The 24,765-nt window shown below is 40.8% G+C and overlaps 1 protein-coding gene across 2 annotated transcripts in view; it reads right to left on the bottom strand.

The window, feature by feature from the left end:
* auh (AU RNA binding protein/enoyl-CoA hydratase) overlaps positions 1-24,538 on the bottom strand; it is a 155,281-nt gene extending 130,743 nt beyond the window's left edge. For both annotated transcript variants that reach the window (XM_069928342.1, XM_069928349.1), the window contains exons 1-3: positions 24,294-24,538; positions 19,165-19,232; positions 16,969-17,056 (exon numbers count right to left, since the gene is read on the bottom strand). In XM_069928342.1, coding sequence (XP_069784443.1) covers positions 16,969-17,056; positions 19,165-19,232; positions 24,294-24,516 — 379 coding nt within the window. In that variant the 5' untranslated portion in view covers positions 24,517-24,538. The remainder of the gene's footprint in view (positions 1-16,968; positions 17,057-19,164; positions 19,233-24,293) is intronic.
* Between the last annotated feature and the right edge of the window lie 227 nt (positions 24,539-24,765).

The following is a 24,765-nucleotide window of genomic DNA, read 5'->3' as shown; positions in this document are numbered from 1 at the left end:
AAGCAGCCTTTTTGAATTCATGCCCAAAAGTCTAAAGTGCTATGTTGCATCTTGGTGCTAAAAAGGACATTAAGAAATAAGATAATTAACTTCCAGTTAGGCTGATTACAGCTACTTGGCTTCTCATCAAGATAATCACTCTCCATTGTGGACAAGAAATCTGAGCTGGTTACTAACTAGCAAGTCCAAGATGATATTACATCTGCTCTCTTAACATTCACTTATTTATTTGTCAGAGTAAAGGAACAGCAAAATTAAATGCAGCAGATGCAGAACCACGATATAAATAGAAAAATGTGGAATATACAGCAATGAGCAGTTAACGTTAAAAAGAGAAACTTAAGTAAACAGGGCCACAAGTTGTCCTTTTGCTTTTTTGAGTTTGCTTCACAATTCAATACGATTATGGCCAATCCTGTGTTTCAATATTCCCACTATCTTCATTAGCTTTTGATGCATTTTGTGTCCAGAAATCTTTTATCTCTTAAATATATTCAGCAAAAACATTTCTAGATTTCTGTGGTAGCAAATTTCACCAATGCACCAGCCTTCAAGTAAGGAACTTTCTGCTCATTCTAGTCAAACAAGAAACAGACCCTTCAACCTACCACATTTACTTCAACCATCAACTTTATGTTAATCCAATATTAATTCCATTTCTTTTTATTCCTCCCACATTCTCATCAGCTCTCCCCAAAATGTATCACTCTCCTGCACACTTGGGCAATTTACAGTTGGTAATCGGCCTTTGAACTTGCTCTTTTCTGGAATGTAGGAGAAAACGAGCAATTTGAGGAATCCCACACAGTCACATGGAAAGCACAAGGCCTTTTTCTAGTGGGGGAAAAAAGCAAATGTAAAGGCAGATATTCTCAGCCTTTACATCAGTTCACCTACCTAAAAAAACCAGATACTGGATGCAGACTCTGATCCGTTCAGGAGGGTAGACTCAAAGGTGGATCGAGTCACTCCATAAAGGCAATGCCGCTGAAGGTGGCTGTTTAGGGGCGGGCAGATGACGCTGTCAGCCCATGACCCAGAAGAAACCACCAGAGCTCCTACAGTGATTGGTGCTGGGGTTAGGGCTCCCTCCTGGCACCCAGAAATGTCCTCTTCCCGTTTCCCCCGTCACCCCTTGCTCGTTCTCCAAGGCCGCCAAAACAGAGGAGCAGGAGGGCAGCGAGAAGACAGAGAGAGCAGGAATTGACGTGCAGGGTTAGGGGGCATGGAGGTAGTCTAGCCTGAAGAGCGTGGAGCCCCAGCGGGGGCAAGGAGAGTCGGAGCCCGCTGAGCAACCAGGGCCAGAGTGCAAAAAGGACCCAGATGCTGAGCTCCATGGCCTGGGTAATAGGAGTAAAAAGGCTGAGGAGTGGAAACTATGGAAAATATTAATGTAGCATACCCTATGAATTAAGTAATATTAATATAATTACGTAAAAACTACAGCATGCATAGAATTTGCTGTGCAAAATAGTATACCCTATAAAGTAAGCAATATTAATGTTGGCTTGGCTTCGCGGACGAAGATTTATGGAGGGGGTAAAAAGTCCACGTCAGCTGCAGGCTCGTTTGTGGCTGACCAGTCCGATGCGGGACAGGCAGACACGATTGCAGCGGTTGCAAGGGAAAATTGGTTGGTTGGGGTTGGGTGTTGGGTTTTTCCTCCTTTGCCTTTTGTCAGTGAGGTGGGCTCTGCGGTCTTCTTCAAAGGAGGCTGCTGCCCGCCAAACTGTGAGGCGCCAAGATGCACGGTTTGAGGCGTTATCAGCCCACTGGCGGTGGTCAATGTGGCAGGCACCAAGAGATTTCTTTAGGCAGTCCTTGTACCTTTTCTTTGGTGCACCTCTGTCACGGTGGCCAGTGGAGAGCTCGCCATATAATACGATCTTGGGAAGGCGATGGTCCTCCATTCTGGAGACGTGACCCATCCAGCGCAGCTGGATCTTCAGCAGCGTGGACTCGATGCTGTCGACCTCTGCCATCTCGAGTACCTCGACGTTAGGGGTGTGAGCGCTCCAATGGATGTTGAGGATGGAGCGGAGACAACGCTGGTGGAAGCGTTCTAGGAGCCGTAGGTGGTGCCGGTAGAGGACCCATGATTCGGAGCCGAACAGGAGTGTGGGTATGACAACGGCTCTGTATACGCTTATCTTTGTGAGGTTTTTCAGTTGGTTGTTTTTCCAGACTCTTTTGTGTAGTCTTCCAAAGGCGCTATTTGCCTTGGCGAGTCTGTTGTCTATCTCATTGTCGATCCTTGCATCTGATGAAATGGTGCAGCCGAGATAGGTAAACTGGTTGACCGTTTTGAGTTTTGTGTGCCCGATGGAGATGTGGGGGGGCTGGTAGTCATGGTGGGGAGCTGGCTGATGGAGGACCTCAGTTTTCTTCAGGCTGACTTCCAGGCCAAACATTTTGGCAGTTTCCGCAAAGCAGGACGTCAAGCGCTGAAGAGCTGGCTCTGAATGGGCAACTAAAGCGGCATCATCTGCAAAGAGTAGTTCACGGACAAGTTTCTCTTGTGTCTTGGTGTGAGCTTGCAGGCGCCTCAGATATAGAAGAATCGGCTAACTATAGCATGTACAGAATTTGCTGACTCCAAAAACTGCTAACTTCAAAACACAAGTCCAGAGAAAAAAATTTTAAACATTTTAAATCTAAGAAACAATAGTGATTACAAAGACCAGAAAAATAAGATATCAGAAAGGAGAGGTCAGACAGGACAAGGTCAGGGGAGCAATAGTGGTGAGTGATTCATTATGAAACAGGCCTGTTACTATAAGTGTGGCACAAGGAGGAGTGATAAGAGTGCCATGACCCAAAAACAAACCCACGATGAGATAATCGATATAAAACATTAATCAAAGTTGGACATAGATAACTAACTAAAATTCTGTATAAAAAAAGAGCAGACCCTCATAGTAGCAAGCTTTCCAAAGCTCAGTCTTTGAAATGTCTCAGTCTTTGTTTGCAAATAAAGACTTACTTCTTGAAGAATTGTCTGCATCTCCAAGTGTCATTTGAATCTCAACCTCAAGACAGAGAAGCAGAGTCACAGAGTCTATGGACCAAATAGGGGTGCTAAGAATGCCGGAGAGGCAGCACCGGGCAGAAGAGCTGGAAGAAGGAGCCTCAAGTTTTATGAGAACCTCTTTTTAATGTGGGATCAATGGCTGTCTTCATTTCCCAGAGCAGTTCCAGCTGCATGGGGGATTATGGGTAATAAAGACAGCCAATACTTGACGTGTATATTTGGCCTCACGGCATAGGAGGCATTACTTCACCACACCCCACCTCCCTGAGCTCCAAAGGACGGCTTCCAACACCACTCTCCATAAAAGCAACACTGAAGGAGCCTTATAGGCCTTCTCCATAAAAGGTAAGCCCACCATTTATTTTTTCTTTGTTGAGCCAACTTCAATGCAAATTGAAAGGCTGAGACAATTGAAAGTTAGTAAGAATTGAAGCGGTAGAGCAGGAAAACAGTAATTTAATCTATTTAATAAACCATGGTCCAAAATTACATTTTTCTAAGATCATAAATAAATACCCCATCCATTTGATCAAACCCTTTCTCAGCATTTAGAGAAAGAACCCATTCAGGAACTGTACTAGAAGGTAAATATAAAATATCCATTAAATGAAAAATATTAAAATAAGAGTAACTTTTTTTATATATAAAACTAATCTGAACTTCCAAAACAAATGAAGGCAAACTGTTCTCCAATCTATGGGCCATAACGTTATCAACCACATTTAATAAAGAAATTAGCCTGTAGGAGGATCACTACACTGGATCTTTACTTTTCTTTTGTATAAACAAAATACACACCTCATTAAATGATACCAGTACTTTATCTTGTTTAATTAAGTCAGATAATACAGAATCTAAATGAGGTACAAGCAATTGAGATAATGATTTTTTAAAAACTCCACAGGGAACCTATCAGGTCCTGGAGATTTTCCTGCTTGTAATAAAGAGATAGCAGCAACTATTTCCTCCTGGAAAATAGGCATCCAAACTCATTCGATTGTCCAAGGATAATGCAGAAATATTTGAACAATCCAGAAAATCTTCCATCGTATTATCATTAGTAAATTCAGAAGTATAAAGTCCCAAGTAGAATTTCTTAAAAGTATCATTTTTCTCAGAATAGTTATGCTGTCATTTTCTATTTGAATCTTTGTAATTTGACACTTTGCTTTATATCCCCTAAACTGATGAGCTAAATGTTTACCTTATTATTCTCCATGAATATAAAATGGAGATATATTCTTCAAAAGTTGATGTTCAATTGTATGTGTTGACAGGAGATCAAACTTAGTTTGGATTTCAATGTTTTTATGTATATAATTCAGAGTTTTTAAAAACATGAGCATATTGTTGATCTGTTTAATTTGAGTAATTATTTCTAATTTTTCTTTATTAGCCTTCCTTTTTTATTTACGATACAAGAAATAATTTGCTCCCAAAGATAAGCTTTCAGGGTGTCCCTTACAATCAAACTAGAAGTTTCTAATGTAGTATTAGTTTCAAAGAAAAGGTTATCAGTTTCTCCATAAATAACAAAAAAAATCATTGTCTGAGAGCAATGTCGAGTTAAAACGCCACTGCTATTAACTTGAGGGAAGTCAGGAAAGAACAAAGATGCAATGGATCTGTGTTAATAATATTTAGGTTAAGGTTAAGTTAAATATGTCTTAAGTAATGTAGTGAGTTTGGAACAGGGTTACACATAGGTCACAGCATGTTAGCAAAGACATCACTGTCACTGTCTAGTGAATCTTCCATTGCTGGTGAATCTTCCATTGCTGTTCCTGTGTTGGTACTAATGGGGGTCAGTTAGTTCATAACAAAGATAATATAACAGGGGCATGGTCTGATATTACAATACTTTGATACTAACAACAACGGGTCTATGAATAGTTAATCCTTGAAAAAGTATGGTGAACATGTAGGGGGAAAAAAACTCTCTCCTGTTAGGATGAAAAAAAAATGCCGGACATCAGAAACACCATAATTTGATTTTTTTTAAAATGAACTGCTAAAGTGGATTTGCTCATTATAGCAGGATTAAAAGAGGAACGATCCAAAACAGGATCTAACTAGCAATTAAAATCCCCACCAGGTACCTGAGAATAAAAGCTCAGGTCTGGTAGGGATGAAAAAAAAGTTCAAAAATCCCCGTGTCATCTACATTAGTCGCATCGATGTTAGCTAATACTACCATCTTATTATATAATTTCCCAAAGAATAACATAATGACCATTTGTATCTGATACAACACTATGCTGAACAAAGATAATATTTTGATTAATTAGTATTGAACCCCTCCCCCCACACTTTTAGCTTGAAAAGTAGATTGAAAGTGTTGTCCCCTCCACCGGGATGCAAGAGTTATCACATCTTCGAATGTGTGTTTCTTGTTTAAAAAAAAGTGACAATAGTTTTAAGCTGCTTGACATGTGAAAATACTTTCTTTTTCTTGATCGGATGGTTCAATACATTCATGTTCCGACTAATAATATTGAATCAATTAACCATTATTAAAAACTAATAGTGTGGATTGAATAAGACACATGTTATTGAAGTCCCAGATGCCAGCCTTACAACAGGAACATGAAACCAAAACATCATTGAAGATAAGCTGAAGAAAGCCAGTTTACAAAAGTTCCCATGCATGGCAATGTTAGCAAAACATTCTCCTTACCTCCCACACCCTAGTTTTTAATTTCCCACAACCAGAAAGCTGCTGGAAAAATCAACAAGCTCCCCATACTTAAAATGTTGTAGTGTGTGCTACAGCAGGGCGCAGAAGTAAGACAAACACATGTGGTAGGTAGTTGGTACAGCTTTATTGAATTGTTTGCCTTGACTTATATATGACATCAGAATGATGGCAGAAATGACATAATGGGCTTGCCAGCTACTGATTGGTCAGCATTCCCGGCAGGGTTCATCGTTTAGCCCCACACGGCTTGGGGAGAAAGGACCTTTAGTAGGCGTGGATCACCACATTCAACCGCCATCTTATGTTCCAGGATGCCCATTGGGTAGCAGGACACCACAATATACCAAAATATCTTCCTGCTAAGAATTTTATCTTGCACTCCAAGCTTCAAATGTAAATATTCTCTGCACTTCTAACAAAAGTATGTTTAGTTTTCAACCAAGCATTAAAAAAGATTTACAAAGTTTCTCATGCAATTAAAAAAAAAATGTGTAGTGAGTACCATCAGTTTTCCATCTTTAATAATTATTATTAAATAAAATATATAATAATGAAAATATACTTTTCAGTATTCTGGTCATAAAAAATTAAATAATGAATTAAATTAAATAAAAAATTAAATGATGAGAAACCCTCATATAACAATCCAAATTGATTAATAACTCCATATATTATTAAAGCAAATTAGAAACAACAAAACAATCTTCATTCAATGGACCTTGTATAGTAAGTGTGACAGATTATAGATATGTTTTTGGGAGATAAATTGCGGTATGTTTTTTTTTAGTGTAGGTCACATATAAACACTTTAAAACAGATCTTATTTAAAATACTGGAGCTCTGCTCATGCTAGACAGTCTGGCACCAAAAGCCTTTGCAAAAGCTTTAGAGACTGCCCAAGAGACTTCACTAATCGATTGTTGTTTACAAAAAAGCAACAAATGAAAGAACCCGTTGGATCCGCTGGCTGTCTGCAATGGAACTTGTTGTTCTAAGAGGGTCAAGTGGTTTTGCAAGCAGATAGAGTAAAACAGGCTTTTTTTCTCAGAGAGAGAGAGAGAGAAAATTCAGTTCTGCAGTTTTACAGTCAGCAACAGCAGCTGGGATTGGAATAGGACAAGCTGGTAAGCTTGTGAAAAACTCCATTTTGGAAGATGGGTTGTGACTGCTTAGTTCAGCCTGGTCAAAGCCCTAGTGGTTAATACAAGAGGACTGGATGTCTAATTTTTCACTTAAAATAGGAGAAACAAAAGGGAACTCTGTGGTGATCTAAAAGAGGTTATCATCTGAAGAACCTTGAAGGGGCAAGTTTCTTCGGCAAGACACTGAAGTGGCTGATTAAAAGGAGTCAGTTGTGGGTGTCCAGCAAACAACAAATCTCTCTCTGAAAACTAACAAGAACCTTTCTGAGCAGTAACCATTTACCTTTCAAGCACCAAAGCCTGATGAACTTCATAAATTTTAAATTCTGTGCACAGTATAAGAATTGCCTGCAACCAGTAAACTTGGAGGAATGAGTAGTGAGATTGGACTGTGAACCAAAGAACTTTTCTGAACTTACATACACATGCACTTAGAATTAGAAGGGGGCTAAGTTAGGTTAGTTAAGTTAATAGTTTAAAGATAATTAAAAGCAACTTTTGTTTAATAGGTCTTGGTGAATATCTATTGCTGCTGGGTTTTGGCATCCTCTGGGCTCATAATATAAGTGATAGCAACCTTAAAAGTTGCAGTAATTCAATAGCCTCAGTCATGAAATAAGAGTTCACACAGAGCACGACACAGAAGGAAGTTCATTCATATATTTCTGAGCCTCATCCACTAAATTCAGCCACTTCTTACAACCATTAGAAAATTGTAATGCAGAGTTGAGCAGGGTATATCAATGAAGGCTTAAAATCCCGATGATACGGTTCCAACATAACTTCTCTGTACTTGACACATTGATTCATTACTATAATTTTCAACAATCCTGATCTGTTGGCCACGATATTCAAGCTTCCCTCTTTGTCAGACTTCATGGATCAAAAAATCCTCAGTTTGGTAGCGATGTAATCTGAGAATGATAGAGTGTGGTTGTAAACCCATGGTTGGGTTGGGTACTAAGGAATGGAGAGCTCTATCAATCTCATGCGGTGAAGCGAGCAGATCTCTCCCAACATCTCACAGAACAGCTCTGAAAAAAATTCATAAGATCCCCTCTTTCAGTAGACTCAGACAAGTCCAGAATACATATATTTTGCCTTCTGCTCCTGTTTTCCAGATCAATGACCCTCATCATTAACTTCAAATTGGTGTTTGTAAGACTGGAGCATACATCTTCTAATTCTTGAACATGGTCACTCAATTTATTTAAAATAAGTTCAATAGATGACAACTGCTCACTGTGTTCTTGATCTGCTAAACAAATCTGTTCAAGTTTAACTTCAATATGGCCCAAGCCATTTTTAAATTCTTCCATCAGTCAATTGCTTACACTGCTCATTATCTCTGTGATGGTCCCCGTGGTTAAGCTTGTCGGCATTATTTCTTTTTTTCCCTTATTTTAGCACTTCTTGTAGACATTGTAAAGCAATTCTTGGTGAGAAAGGGTAATTAGGGGCTTCTTCAGGTGCATTCTCCTCCAAGAATGCACCTGCAGAAGCGGATTCAGACCTGTGGAACGGTCGTTCAGGTGGCAGCGCTGAAAGCACAGCACTGGCCATCTGAAAAGGACAGCTTCATGAGAGGCGCCTCAGAGCGCACTCCAGGTCGTCACTTAGGGCTGTCAGGGTAGGAATGGCTGTCTGTCAGAGCTGGGACAGCCGGCGCAGGCTGTCATCTCCCCACAGCCCTATATCAGTCCTCACACTGTGTGGGCAACCTGCGCCGACCGCCCCAGTGTTAGGACTGATATAGGGTTGTGGGGAGAGAGTGGGGCAGTGGGATCAGTGTGGGGACAGCCTGCGCCAGCCGCCCACAGTGTTGGGACAGCCTGCGCCGGCCGCCCTAGTGTTGGGACAGCCTGCGCCGGCCGCCCTAGTGTTGGGACAGCCTGCGCCGGCCGCCCTAGTGTTGGGACAGCCTGCGCCAGCCGCCCCACAGTGTTGGTACAGCCTGCGCCGGCCGCCCCACAGTGTTGGTACAGCCTGCGCTGGACGCCCCACAGTGTTGGGATTGATACAGGGCTGTGGGGAGAAAGCAGGGAAGTGGGATCAGTATGGCGACAGCTTGCGCCAGCTGCCCCTGCCCTTACGTCCCACGCTGGAGGGGGGCTGTCAGGAGCTCGCCAGCTGATTGTCATCCCCTTAGCAGCCTCTTTCAGGCGGCTGCATTGATATGCCAGGGGGAACCTCAGGGTTACAAAGTTCACCCTGCATGCATCTCCTGCACTTTCAAGTAGCCTCCCAACAGCCGGATATGGGCAACACATGCAGCTGTACATCGGGGGATTTTGGCCACCTGAAAGTGCCTAATGAAACATAGGGAATATTTTGATTGTATAAGTTAAAAGTGGAGGAAAATAAAAAGAAAGCTAGAACAAGTAACACATACTTATTTCATCCCAACCAACTGCAAATCCTCCACTTTGACTTCTGTGCTTCTAATATGTGCCAAAAAAAAAGAGGAGCTGATCCTTGTGCAGATATTATTTTCTGGCTTACACTTCCTGGACATAACAGAGATCCAACCATTTAAATTAATTCTCATTAACACCTAATGAAGATCCATTTTATTCTATTTTGGCCCCATTACCACCCCTTTTATCTTGTATCATCAGCTCTTACTCGATTTATTTTCTCTTTTTTCCCTCTTGTCATGGACCTTCCCTGTTTTCTTTCCCCCTTCTCTACAACTTAACTTGCATGTTACAACATAGGAACCCACTCAGCCCATCAAGTCTTTGCCTGTTTTCAGCTGAGAGATACACAAATCCTGTTCATTTTACTTCACTGTAACCAATTCTCTCTCAGATGATCATCAACACCACACCACCCCCACCCACTTGATTCTTGTACCTATCAGCAGATCTAAAAATTTAAAAAAGAAAAATGAAGCAGGCAAGGGAGAAAGTTTTGCAGTCACAAGAAGAATATGCAGATTGCACAATGATAGCATTCCAGGTCAAAATGACATCTGGATCACAGGAGCTTAAGATGTGCATTTATCATGATTCAACTGTTTCTTTTTTTCCCATACATTTCACTGTTAATGCTGAGCAAATACGGTTTCAGTATTTTATCAACTAAACAAAGTAGAGATGAAACCTGGTATTCTCCTGACACACATAGCTCAGTACCATGCAATACCTTTACTTGCTAGCACGTTAAAATTAGTTTCTTTAAAAAGTCTTGCAAATCAGAAGAACACGGTTTTCCAATCGGAAGTCGATTAAATGCAGTTTTTAAAAAAAAAGTTCATCATGATTGCTGCAATGCTGTTTTCAGGAAATTGCTACTTAACTGGTGTTGTCACATTGTTACAAGTATCAATTCATTAATCAGGAAACAGCTTGGCTGTCACCTCATAGCAGATTTCCTAGGAAAGTTCTGATTACAATGAGTACACTATAAAAACAATTAACTAACATAAACAGCAGGATCATACAGAAAGAAACATTATTAAATTATCCAAAAAGCTGTGTGCATCAATGGACTATTTTGAATGTGAGCTTCCTTTGCTATTTTCAAAGAATCTCTATTTTCAGTTGTATAAATATTTGCAGAAAAAATTCGTTTACACTCTCTTTAGAAATCTTAAACCTCCCCCAAAAATGTCAAAACTCATCTTAAATTGAAATTGTAAGTGATTATAAATTTTAATGTTGCTTATAAATGTTGACACAAAACTTAACCCATTATAAAGTTTTGTAAATTCTCTAGTATCCACTTAAAGATAAAGATGACTCATTCTACTGAGAATTATTCTTGGATCTTGTTCCTAAGTTCATGACAACAAACAAATGAGGTTACTACAGGAAAACACAGGGTGTTGGTGCTGGTGCACTGCTAGATTTTTCCATACTGTTGGATATTATTTCAAATGATACTCCAAAGCTCTTCCATAGAAAGTCACAGTTGTATAGCATAGAAGTTGATCCTTTAACCCACTGAATCCATGCCGACCTTTTTGACAATCTACACTAATTCCTTTTGCCTGCATTCCATATTCTTCTATGTCTTGCCTGTTTAAATGCTGCTTAAACACAATGATAATATCTGATTCCACCATGGCCTTTGGTAACAAGTTTGAGATATCAACCATTCTCTGTAAAACATTTTCCCTTCAAATTCGCCGTAAACTTCAACTTAAATCTGTGCCCTTTTGCTTTGATACTTCTAATTTACTTGAGATTTTACAGTGAATACCATATTTGACGGCATATAACCGCACCCCCCACCCCCCCAATTTTATCAGGAGATTTCAGGAATTTTTTTTTAGTGTATTTAAGGGTATGTCGGCGAACGGATTCCTCCTGCAAGGTTCCTTTTACATAATGCGTGTGAATCTTCCCTCACCTTGATGGAATCCCTCCAGCCTTAAATGGCCGAGACGCCGATGCCTCCTCACACACAAGCCACAGCAACAACATGTCCTCCTGTCCATCATATGCCGAGGCTCAGGCCACTTTCCGCCCCCCCCACAACCATGCAAATGGAAATTGATAGACGGACACACCCAGAGCCACAGATGCTCGAAGACGAGAAGCCAGTCACCAGCGCAACAAGCATGGGACACCGTCCTGAGGAGCAAACTATCAATTGCTTGCTTTGAAGGGAATGCTGGGCCTCGGTGATCAGGCTCCATGCTGAGCCTTTGTTGGACAAGGCTCAAAAGGCCACTCGCTCACTGCCACCTGCCCCCGCACCCCATTCAATTTGCTCAGGGGGCTGTGCTCATGCAACAATGGCTCAGCATGAAGCTTGATGATCGAGCCCGAGCATTACCCTCAAAACAAGTGATCAAACCATCAGCGTGTACTACAAACACAGCCGTCGCGCTGCTGACGTGGGCCGCCGTGGTCGGCCTTCTCACCAAGGGAAGTGAGCGGCGGCTTCAGAAAACACAGGGCACTCAAGGGAAAGTGGTCCGCAAAGCTGCGGGCCCGCTTCCTGGCCAGCTGGAGTACCTCTGCAGGTTTCTTGAATAGCTTGAGTGCTTTCCTCCTGTGAGAAATAATAGAATATAGGAAGTAAAGCTAGTATGAATGAAATGAGGAATACTAGACTAGATTAGAGGAAGTTAAGTAAGTGCTGAGTAGGAATGAATTCCGATAAGGATGAATTCGATAAGAGTGTGAGGAAGGGTTACGCAAATATAATATAGAATAAGTCTCTTCACTCTGAGGTGCCTGCAAGCTCACACCAAGACACAAGAGCAACTTGTCCGTGAACTACTCTTTGCAGACGATGCCGCTTTAGTTGCCCATTCAGAGCCAGCTCTTCAGCGCTTGACGTCCTGTTTCGCGGAAACTGCCAAAATGTTTGGCCTGGAAGTCAGCCTGAAGAAAACTGAGGTCCTCCATCAGCCAGCTCCCCACCATGACTACCAGCCCCTCCCCCCCCACCCCACATCTCCATCGGGCACACAAAACTCAAAACGGTCAACCAGTTTACCTATCTCGGCTGCACCATTTCATCAGATGCAAGGATCGACAACGAGATAGACAACAGACTCGCCAAGGCAAATAGCGCCTTTGGAAGACTACACAAAAGAGTCTGGAAAAACAACCAACTGAAAAACCTCACAAAGATAAGCGTATACAGAGCCGTTGTCATACCCACACTCCTGTTCGGCTCCGAATCATGGGTCCTCTACCGGCACCACCTACGGCTCCTAGAACGCTTCCACCAGCGTTGTCTCCGCTCCATCCTCAACATCCATTGGAGCGCTCACACCCCTAACGTCGAGGTACTCGAGATGGCAGAGGTCGACAGCATCGAGTCCACGCTGCTGAAGATCCAGCTGCGCTGGATGGGTCACGTCTCCAGAATGGAGGACCATCGCCTTCCCAAGATCGTATTATATGGCGAGCTCTCCACTGGCCACCGTGACAGAGGTGCACCAAAGAAAAGGTACAAGGACTGCCTAAAGAAATCTCTTGGTGCCTGCCACATTGACCACCGCCAGTGGGCTGATAACGCCTCAAACCGTGCATCTTGGCGCCTCACAGTTTGGCGGGCAGCAGCCTCCTTTGAAGAAGACCGCAGAGCCCACCTCACTGACAAAAGGCAAAGGAGGAAAAACCCAACACCCAACCCCAACCAACCAATTTTCCCTTGCAACCGCTGCAATCGTGTCTGCCTGTCCCGCATCGGACTGGTCAGCCACAAACGAGCCTGCAGCTGACGTGGACTTTTTACCCCCTCCATAAATCTTCGTCCGCGAAGCCAAGCCAAAGAAAAAAAAACTGATATAAGTAGTGAGACGTTGAAGGAATATGTGAGAGATAATGGATTATAGGAAGTAAAGTTAGTATGAATAAAATAAAGAATAATAGACTAGACTAGAGGAAGTTAAGTAAGTGCTGAATAGGATAAGAGTGTGAGGAAGGGTTACGCAAGTACAATCGAATAAGGGTCTTATAGTGATAGAAAGAATTAGCAAGTTCTGCATATAGAATTAAGTATTGGGGGTTGAGATGTGTGAATAAGGACAAGGCAGATTCATGAATAAGGACAATGACATGATGGGACTCAGACAGGATACCCCATGGTCTTTCAAGTTTACAGAAACTGCACATAGGCAGACAGAATTACCAAATGCCAAACCAATCCAGGAGGCAGAAGAATGTTAAGGGGGCGGGGGGGGGGAGGGTACCTCTACACTGAAATGAATTGTATAAAAGTTGGGTGAGCCCCAGTATGTGTGTGTATTCCCATGGTAAGGGGAAGCACCCAACTTTGCTCTGTTGTACAATAAATGTTCTTTGTTCTCAATTTTTGTCTCGAGCAAAATCTGTGAAGGTACTTCTGTTTCTCACACTCCTGTCCCCAAATTGCAGATAAAAATTTTCATTATGTTTGTATTTCAGTGTGCAATGCAAGATGGCAGCACCAAACTATCACCTTAGCATACAAAACAAGGGGTGGGGAGGTAGGTTGGAGCAATTTTTTTTGGTAAAAATGGGGGCCTTGTATGGTAATACAATTTCCTGTGAACCTGTTAAGTTTCAACAGAGCTTGGGAAAGAGAATCCAGCAAGTTTCATTTCAGATACGGAAGAGGCTACAATGAGTATTAAGGAAATGCAGAAACACCAGCCCCCTTAAATGCAGGGAGCAGGGGATCTGCAGACCTCACCATATGGGGTTCACAGAAATTTATGAGCCAGATGCCAAACTATCAGGAATTCTTAACATTCAGAAAACAGATTATTGGAGATTTACTATAAACAAACGGAGGCCCTATTATATCTGAAGTAAATTTATATACAAGGACAAATATTGTATTTGCTCAAAGAAGAAAGTCTGTAAAAGAAAACTGGGTAGTCAATAGCACTGAACAGTGTACATTGAAGAATATACAATTTTACAATAAACGTCAACATCAAATGACACAATAAAATTGCAATGTAAAAAAATACTCAAAGTTTAACGCAAGACTAAGCAACTACTCATGGTATAATCACAAAAGTTTAGTGATTAGTTGCTCTAGAACTACAGCAGTTACATACTATGGAACACAAAGTATGGGGAAATAATATATGTATAATGGCATATCTATCAGGTTGCTCATCTGTACCATGTAACCCATACTACCCATCATATGGTTGGTGACCAAACAAGCTTCCCCCCACCCCCAACCAGGCTTGCCTGGTGAGGAGGGGAAGGGTGGTTAGTGACCCTGCAGGAAGGAAAACAAGACCTATAAAATGGCAGACGAACCCTCTTGTAGGGTCAATGGCCATCTAACAAATATGTGCCATGAAGCACAAAAAGGGCATCCTTTGCATCAAAGCTTGGTTTGGCCATTCACTGCAAAGAACTTCCCCCCCACAGCCGTCTTGGACCTCACCACGCCACTGGCTCCAGGAGGGGAGGTCAAGAGGGTGGGTCTGGAACTGTGCAACTCCAACTCACCTAAATCCATTCACACACACATTGTTCCTTTCTGAAGAGTGGGGTATCCTCATAGGAAACCCCACAATCTGACTGAAAGGAACCACCATCATCATCATCCTATGGGATAGATAGCCAGAAGAAAAAAAATGGCAAATATCAACAAAAAAGAACGAAAGCCATCTCCTATTTTACTCTAATGCTTCTGTGGACTCAGAGATTTCTGATTTAGTTCAATAGTCAATTGCATTAGTCAATAGCACTACAGTTTTTAAACTAATGCAACCAGTTATTGGGTCATTTTGTATTTTTTTTGCCATAGATTCTCATTGCAAATATTGACATTAAGAACTCGAGCAAGTCACAGGAGATCAGGAGTTACTGGTAGATTCAGAAATTCAAACAGTATTTGACATTTTGTGTTGCCACTAGACTCGCATCTTGCAGAGTTTACTGATGTTTACTCGGCACACCACTTAGATACCCACTATTAAGACTAACAAAGGGTAAAATCCACCCACTATTAAGACTAACAAAGGGTAAAATCCAAAATGTAATATTGACCAATAGGGATTGCAGGACCATCAGTAGGCAATTAAAGAAGATGGGGAATTACATTTAAATTATTTTATATTAGTTTAATGCTTTTAATTAGTTATAAAGGCTCTTGGTTTGCTTTGAGCACAAGAGGAGCAGTTGAAGGGAAAAAACAGAAGATACAAAGCTGAAAGTTAAGAGAGAACAGAATGAGGTGGGAAACAAAATTTACAAGTACATGAGGTGGGACAGTTAAGGAAGCGGGAAATATCATTGGTTATCTGTCCAGTACTGTTTCTGGGAAAACAATTAATTTTTTCTAAAATTCTTCTGCATTAACAAAAATCTCCTTATTTCACCTTTATGCTTGCAGTCTTTAAATTGTCTATCATGAACACAAATTTTGAAGAGAAGTTGATGAAGTCAGTATCAGACTAAAGTTTTAAGTTAGTGAACCACAAACTATATCAAAAGACAACACCTCTTTCTTCAACTTGCTTGATTTGACAAATTGACAAAACTAAATTTATGTTGCACATTCATATTTTAGACTATTAAATATAGTGCAAACATGTTTCATATTAAAAGAAAATTATTACAAACCATTACAAAAGTAGGAAAAAAAATCTGAGGGGCAAAAAAAACCAATAAACTGGAAAAAAATGGAAAGTGCCTTCGTTTCATTTATGGGAGGAGCTGTTTGCCATTTAAAAGCAATTGCATCAAATAAATCAGTGTACTTACAGTTCTCTTGGCAGTTATTCCTTCCCTTTGATTTCAAGGAGTCTGCTTTATTTGCACCGTCTAATCTGCTGTAGTCACAGACAACAGATTTCACAGCCTGAGAGCAGAGAAATCTGAGAAAGTGTTCATTGCTCAAGGGATTCCACGATTTGTCCACTGGTACAATGCAGGGGTTCCAGGGCTACTGGTTCACTGGAGCTAGAAACTGCACTTCAGCCTGAACTTGAATCACAAGTTTGAACAAACCTGAACTGTGATTCATTTTGAAATGTCTGTGGTGATCATCCCCAATAAAAGTATGAAACATTCCAATCAAAAATGACAATTCTTTTATTCAAATGCTTCTGTAATATTGACCCTCTCTATCTCTGTAACTTCAAGTCTTAACTTGCTTCAATGCATAGTCGGCAGCTAAATAGGTTGTGGAATTCTCTCCACAAATTCTGTGTCTCTCTGATCTTTCAATCAACCTTAAAATTTCTAATTGACCAGGTTTGGGTCACCAGTCCCAATGTTTCTTTTTGTCGTCCAGTGTTAAATTTGTGTGACGATCTTCCTGTAATTCTTCAAGCACCTTGGCTAACAAGGCAGCATTGTCTGTCTGATCCGCGTTAATAAATACTTTTTGTACTTTGGATGGTGACCAGAAGAATTCTGAATTGTACATTGTAAGATAAAGATGACATCTGAAGAGGCTTTTAATAGCATCTATATTTTTAACATCATATTTCAAAATGAAACATTACCAAGTAAAATGTAATGCATACATAGCATTACATGTATAACATGTATAACTTTGCTAAATTAAGCCATTGTAAATATTTGACGTTGTCTTTTAGAAATGAAAAAACTGGTCACGTTGGTTCAATTTGGGAAATATATTGTTTAAACGTACAAAAAACAATGCTGATGACAAACCTGCACAAAATATTCCTGGCACCTCACTGCGCAATATAACTGTTCGAACATTATTATCACTTTTCACTTCTTCCATTGCTGCTGCCATCTATGTAAGAGAAATACATCAACATTTAAAACAAAGATTCAGAGGAATAATGTTAAAACAAAGCATTTTTGTGCCCATTTTTAAATCCCACACAAAAATATACCCTCACCTCACGTTTTTAATCATTAATTTCTTTCTAATATTAAAATCAAATTTTTATTCATCATCAATTCCTCAATTACTCCACATGTGTTAAGCATTTATGTGCCAACCATTTTGCCTTTATTTTATAGTCTCTGGATTTATTAAACCAATATAGCAACATTATCAACTAATCACGTAAAACCTGAAATACTACTTTAATGATTTATGAACATGTGCCCTTTGATCTTTTTCCCCACTTTGATCCTTCCTGTCCTCTACCCAAATTGTACATTCTTCTTATTGCAGCATTAGATGTTTAACTGCATAAAAATATCCATGTATGGGGCCAAATTTGAAACATTTCCTTTTTCAGTATTTTTAATGAAATTTAAATTCCATGTCAAAAAAAATTAATAATACATATTTAAAAAATAGAAAGGAATGAAAAAACAGACAATGCTTGAAAATGGTATACAAATTTAGCTAAGATATTCATTTTAAAAGAGTAGATTTGACCAATAAACGATAAAGAAAGGGTGATCATTTTGATAACACCTCTCTTGCATGTTTTATTAAATTGAGAAAGTTTTCTTTAAGTATTTAGAAATCTTAAGAATTGTTACACCCAAGTAAATTAATTTCTTACAATTTTAAAAGGAAATTTAGTATTTATTGGTGCCAAATTATTCAAAGGAAAGAGTTCACTTTTATGAGAGAGAGAGAGAGAGAGAGAGAGAGAGAGAGAGAGAAGAGAGAGAGAGAGAGAGATGAGTTCAGCTTGTTCAATACCCTTGTAGTCCTTACAAGAGGAAATGGCTGGCTAGAGTATTTCTCCTGAAATAAGGGAAACAAGAGAAACTCTGTGATGACCTAAAAGAGGTTATCATTTGGAAAATCCATGATGGAACAAGTTTCTTTGGCAAGACACTGAAGTGACTGATTGGAAGAAATCAGTTTGTGTGTGTCCAATGAGCAACAGATTTCTCTGGTGAAGATTCATAAATGTTAAATTCTGTCCACAGTAGAAGAATTGCCCAATACTGGGGAACTTGGAGAAGTGAGAAGTGAATGATTGGACTGTGAAACAAAGAACTTTCCTGAATATATACATATTGCATACACGTCCACTGATAAGGGGGTTAAGTTAATAGTAACAAGTTTAAAGAAACATAAAAGCAATTTTGGTTTAAGTAACCATTGTCTTGGTGAATTTCTATTGCTGCTGGGTTTTGGAGACCTCTGGGCTCATAACACTAGCATTTTACATTCATTCACTTGGTATGTATCCTGACTGAGCATATAAAGGCTCTTATCATGAATAATCAAATTATCAAAGCCACTTGACAATCAAAATAAACTATATCTACCACACTTCCTTAATTCCTCAAAGAATTGAATAAGGTTGGTGCTGCTTGTCTGAAACCAAATTGTTGATTCTTTATATTTCAGGTTTGGGGATTTCCTTTTTATTAGTATAACATAAAATAACAATTACAGCACAGAAACAGGCCATTAGGCCCTTCTAGTCCGCACCGAACCAAACACCCCTTTCTAGTCCCACCTCCCTGCACAATGCCCATAACCCTCCATCTTCTTCTCATCCATATACCTGTCCAACCTTTTCTTAAATAATACAATTGACTCCACCGCCACTATTTCTCCCGGAAGCTCATTCCACACGGCTACCACTCTCTGAGTAAAGAAGTTCCCCCTCATGTTACCTCTAAACCTCTGCCCCTTAATTCTTAACTCATGTCCTCTTGTTTTAATCTTTCCTCCTCTTAACGGAAATAGTCTATCCACATCCGCTCTGTCTATCCCTTTAATCTTTCCTCCAAAAATTACTCTGCAGCTATCAAGACTTGTAACATCTCTTTGTTAAATTGTGCATCTCCACTCTCATTTCTTTAGTCCTTGGGCATAATGCCATTTTCCAATTATGTTTTTACAAAATGCACAATAGTCTTTCTTTGGTTGTATCGTCGTGCCCACCCAATAAATGACAAATATACGTTTGTGCTTACCATTTCCACAAGGTTTCTGCTGATTGCATTTTTGGACTGTGGTCTATTTATTCCAAACACTACAATTCCTGTTAAAATACAGAGAAATAGAAATAATCTACCAAAAATCTTCTATAACTTTTGTAGAATTCATAAATTAAAATAAAACATCAAACTAAATCACATCACGCAGCAGAGAGGCACCTTCAGCAAAGTTCAGGTTTATTGTCAGATACATGCATGACACATCACATACAACCCTGAGATTCTTTTTTCTGCAGACCAGGCAGAATTTCTACTTACTGGTAACCTTAAATGTGAGAATAAAGATATGCAAACTCAAGAAAAAAGATATGTAAACAAAGGGAGAAATATAAAAAGAAATGTAAACTAACTGTGCAAGTATGGAAAAAGTATTCAGTAATAAATAATGTGAAAAATAAGAGACCTTAAATGAGTCTGTTGTTTAAGAGTCTGATGGTTGAGGGTAGCAACTGTTCCTGAACTTGGTAGTACAAGTACTGTGGCACCAATACCTCTTTGCTGATTGCAGAGCATGTCCTGGGTGGTGTGGATCCTTGATGATTGCTGCTGCTCTCCAACACCAGCATTCCATGTAGATGTTCTCAATGGTGGGTAGAGTTTTGCCTGCGATGTACTGAGATGCATCATCAAACTTTTGCAGGGTTTTCCATTCAGATGTATTTGTGGGCCCATACCAGGTCATGCAGCAGCCAATCAGCACACTTTCCACCAAACATCTGGACGTTTGCCAAGGTTTCCAATTACATATCAAACCTCCACAAACTCCCAAGGAAGTAGAGGCGCTGAAGTGCTTTCTTCACTAATTGCATCTGTATGTCATGTCCAGGAAAAGTCCCAGAAATTTAAATGTGCTCACTTTCTTCACCTCTGATCCCCCAATGATCACTGGATCATATACCTCTGGTTTCCCTTTCCTAAAGTCTACAATCATCTCCTTGGTTTTGGTGACATTGAGTGCAAAGTTGTTGTTGGAGCACCATTCAGCCAAGTTTTCAATCTCCCTCCTGTATACTGACTCATCAGTATATTTATTTGGCAACTTTGTGTAATATTACATTTTCTGTACTATTACATTTAAAAAAAAAAGAATCTTATATCTTTATACAGCCCACTACAATGGTATCGTCAGATTTGTTGCACCAATCCACCCATCATAGGTGTAAATCAAGTAGAGTACACAATTTTTGCATTCTGGGGCTGATGGAGATTGCGGAGATGTTCTTGCCAATCCTCACTTATTGAGGTTTGAAGGTGAGGAAATCAAGGATCCAAATGCACAGTGGGGTATTGAAACCCCACCCCCCCCCCTGCCCCCAATGAGTTCTTGGAGTTTGCTGATTAATTTTATGGGGAAGATGGCGTCAAATGCCAAACCGTAGTCAATCCTGATGTATGCATCTTTGCTGTCCAGGTGTTCCAGGGTTTTGTGTAGAGCCAGTGATATGGCATCTGCCATAGACTTATTGCTGCAATATGTAAATTGAAATGGATCATGACAGGCAGAAGTTGATATGCTTCAACACCAGCCTCACAAAACACCATCACTGTGGATACGAGTGCCACTGGCTGGTTGCCATTTAGGAAGGTTACCACACTCTTCTTGTGCACAGGTACAATTGAGGCCTGTTTGAAACAGGTGGGTACCACACTCTGTTGGAGTGAGATGTTGAAATTACCAGTGAATTCATTGGTCAGTTGGTCAGCACAGGCTTTCAGTACTCAGCCAGTTCAGTACTTTATCCGGAGAAGATACTTTCCTCAGATTCACTCACCTGAAGCCAGCTCGTCTCCTACTGCACTATATTTGGCTTTGTGCAGGTTACATCATTCACTCCCAAATGAAAATGCCTTCTATGGCCGATTTAACCACCAGAAAAGCGAAGAAGCACTGTGCACCCCCATGTCCCCTGACGATTCTCTACTGTCAGTATCTGAAGATGATGTGCGAGCTGGCTTCAGGTGAGTGAATCTGAGGAAAGCATCTAGTCCAGATAAAGTACTGAACTGGCTGAGTACTGAAAGCCTGTGCTGACCAACTGACCAATGTATTCACTGGTAATTTCAACATCTCACTCCAACAGAGTGTGGTACCCTCCTGTTTCAAACAGGCCTCAATTGTACCTGTGCCCAAGAAGAGTGTGGTAACCTTCATAAATGGCAACCAGCCAGTGGCACTAGTATCCACAGTGATGGTGTTTTGTGAGGCTGGTGTTGAAGCATATCATCCAGATTCTCAACTTTGCCAGGGAGATGGCTTTCCATTGGTCATACCTGCTTCTTGTGTCAAGTTCTGGATCTCCAGATTTAAATGCCTGAAATCTGGCTCTCAGCAAGTTCCAGATTTCATTGTTCATTCAAGACTTCTTATTGGGGAAAACCTTGAATGATTTGGTGGGGACACACTTATCCACAGCTATGTGAACAGCCATAGTGTAGTCATTCTGATCCTTTGCTTCAAATGATTCTTCACCATCCTGCACCCTCCTTCTGGCTGTCCTGATCTCTGGAGCCTGTCTCGTTAGGTTGTCTGCATGCAGGTAGGATGAGCACCGCCAGGTGATTAGACTTTCCAAAATGTGGTCTTGGGAACGAATGAGACTTCATATATAAAATGCCAAACATGTCTGTCGTAGTGATAGTTAATAGTTTGGTTATCGACTGTAATGCCTTGCATGATAATATAGATTGATTATTGATTGTAATGGCTGGTATCTTGCACACGACCATGAGAGAGTAAAAAAACAGTAATGGTGGAATAAAGACTGAGCATATTTGAACTCAACCTAAGAGTGCTGACTTTGTTTGACCTCAGAATTCGACAATGTCCCCTAAACCCCCCCCCCCCCCCCCCCACCTCATCACCCAATGGGACCTCTAATGCTCTTCCTTTATCACACAATCCTACCTAGGATCCCAGAAACATATTTCACGAGAAACTCAAGTGGACCAATTGTGTAAATCTCAAAAAATAGAAGCTGATCAGAAGATGTGTGTTCTGCAGCAAAAGATTAAATTCATCATCTTCTTCTGGTTATCCATCCCATAGGATGATGATGGCTCCTTTCAATCAGTTGTGAGGCTTGATACAAGGATACCCCACTCTTCAGAAAGGAACTGTGTGTAAATGGATTTAGGTGAGATGGGGTTGCACAAGTCTGGACTCACCCTCTCAACATCCCTTCCCAGATCCATCAGTGTGTTGTGGTCCAAAGCAACTGGGAGAAGTTCTGTTGCAGTGAATGGCCAGACCAAGCTTTGATGCAAGGGGTGCCCTTTCCACACTTCACACCATTTGTTTGTTAAATGGCTGTTGACCCTACCAGGCAGGTTCATCTGTCCTTTAACAGGTCTTGTTTTTAATTCTCCCTGGTGGGGGAGCCGGTTTAGTTGCCGACACCTGACCATATGACAGGTAGTACTGGGTTACATGGTACCAGTGGCACTCAGACGAGTGAGCTGACCTGACAATTCATCATAGAAGGTCAAGAATTTCTGGGTGTCATCATCTCTGAGCATCTGTCTTGGAGCCTCCATGTCGATGCAATCGTGAAGAAGGCTTGCCAGCGGCTATACTTTGTGAGATGTTTGAAGAAATTCGTATGTCACCGAAGACTCTCGAACTCTTCTACTTGTGTACTGTGGAGAGCATTCAGGTTGCTTGCATCACTGTCTGGTATGGAAGTGCCAATGCTCAGGATAAGAAAAAACTCCAAAGGGTTGTTAATTCGGCCTGCAACATCACTGGCATCAGACTTCACTCCATCAAGGACACCCACAAGAGGAAGAGACATAAGAAAGCAGATTCTATCCTCAAGGACCACCACCACCCAGGCCATGCCCTCTTCAATCTGCTACCATTGTGAAAAAGGTACAGGAGCCTGAAGATGAGCACTCAACGGCACAAGGACAGCTTCTTCCCCAGTGCCATCAGATTCCTGAATAATCATTGAACTATAGACACTGCCTTACTTTTTGTGCACAATTATTGTTATTTTCTTGCAGTAATGTTGTACGATGTTTATAATGTGAACTTCTGCACTATGAGCGTGCCACAAAACACCAAATTTCATGACTTATTCATGACAATAAGTTCTGATTCCAAGAACTTTTGAAAGAAAATAAGAAGTTTTCCATATTTTGTTTCACACCTTTCCAATATTACTGGAGTTAATATTGAAACTAACTTTACTGCTCTTGTATATAAATGATCTTTTTGGCTAGACTGAAATTCTCACTATTGTGTCTGGAAATAAATACCAAGAAATAACATTTCATCTAAAATGTGCATTTGACATAACTCTTTTGGAATTATAATCTAAAATAATTTGCATACTGTCCATACCAATTTTAGCCTGAGTGTATAGACACTCTTGAGAACAATGTTGGATTACACAAATAGGCAACGAAGAATAGAAATTAACTTCATTTATATGTCAATAATTAATGTTTATTTGGCAATCTGTAACATTATATATGCTTTCACTCAAATCATTGAACTGCACATGACCTAGATAACATGCCCATGATTTCCTCCAGTAAAAGGATTGTCTGATTGTTTTGCTCTTCAATGAAATTACATTCTAAGCATGAAATTTAAAAAAAAAGCAGAAGTTCCAACTTTCATACTTTGCATTTCCAAAGACTTGCTGAAAAAGACACAAAGTGTGACCCAAGAGAGCACAGATTTGCAAACCTTCGGCAAAAAAAAAGTGCCTTATTTTAAATCGCCCTTTCACATGCAAAAGATATTTTCAAACTACTGGCGCTAAGATTTATATTTGTGCAATTTAAAAAATGGTCACGTGAGTTGCATCTTGTTGCAGCATCATTATTTTGGAAAGACTGCGCATGGAAAAAAAAAGTCATTAAACTCGGGACGAAAGTTTTGCTCCATGAAATAGTCGGATTGAAGAAACGAAAACGGAGAAATGGAAGGGATTGCCGCAGTACCTTTTTTTTCCTTTGAAACTCGCACACAAGGGCAACCTTGAATTCTAATACATATTCGGGCCAAACAGAGTCGCTACCTTCCAATTGCTTTCTTCCCTCCCTTCCCCTCCCTCCCTCCATCGATCGTTCCCCGGGCAGGGAGGCCACAAGGTTACCTGTCGACTCCGCCTCCAAGTAAGACACTAGCAGCTCCGGACCCGCCGCGCTTCTACTGCAACTTCTCGCCCTCAACCGTCCCACACTCTCGGTCTTCCCAGTTCTGCTGTGAAATCCAACGAACCTTCCCACGTTGCACCGCCGAAAGCCAGCAGCAAAGAGAGCTCCAATACCCCCCCGCCGCCAGGCCAGCGGCTTGCAAACAATCATCATCGCCGCCATAGTAACAACTCGTCAACTTTGACCCCCGTGCATGCGACGTAACCCGACCGACCTTGCCACACTTCCCAGAAGCCCCAGCGCAGCTGCTGGAGTGCGGCTGCAGGAGGACGATTCGAGTTCGGTTTCCGTGAGAGACGTGGCGTGCAGTGAGGGCTTTGCATTCTTTCATTAATTTGCTTTGTAAGTCATATTGTGATTGAAATAATTCTGTCATCGTTTGTACTTGTGGGAGCAATAATCGTCACTGAA

This window comes from Narcine bancroftii, chromosome 1 (genome assembly GCF_036971445.1).
Source record: "Narcine bancroftii isolate sNarBan1 chromosome 1, sNarBan1.hap1, whole genome shotgun sequence".
NCBI lineage: Eukaryota > Metazoa > Chordata > Chondrichthyes > Torpediniformes > Narcinidae > Narcine > Narcine bancroftii.
Note: the sequence above shows the minus strand (reverse complement) of the source record. Positions and strands in the feature narration are given on the sequence as shown.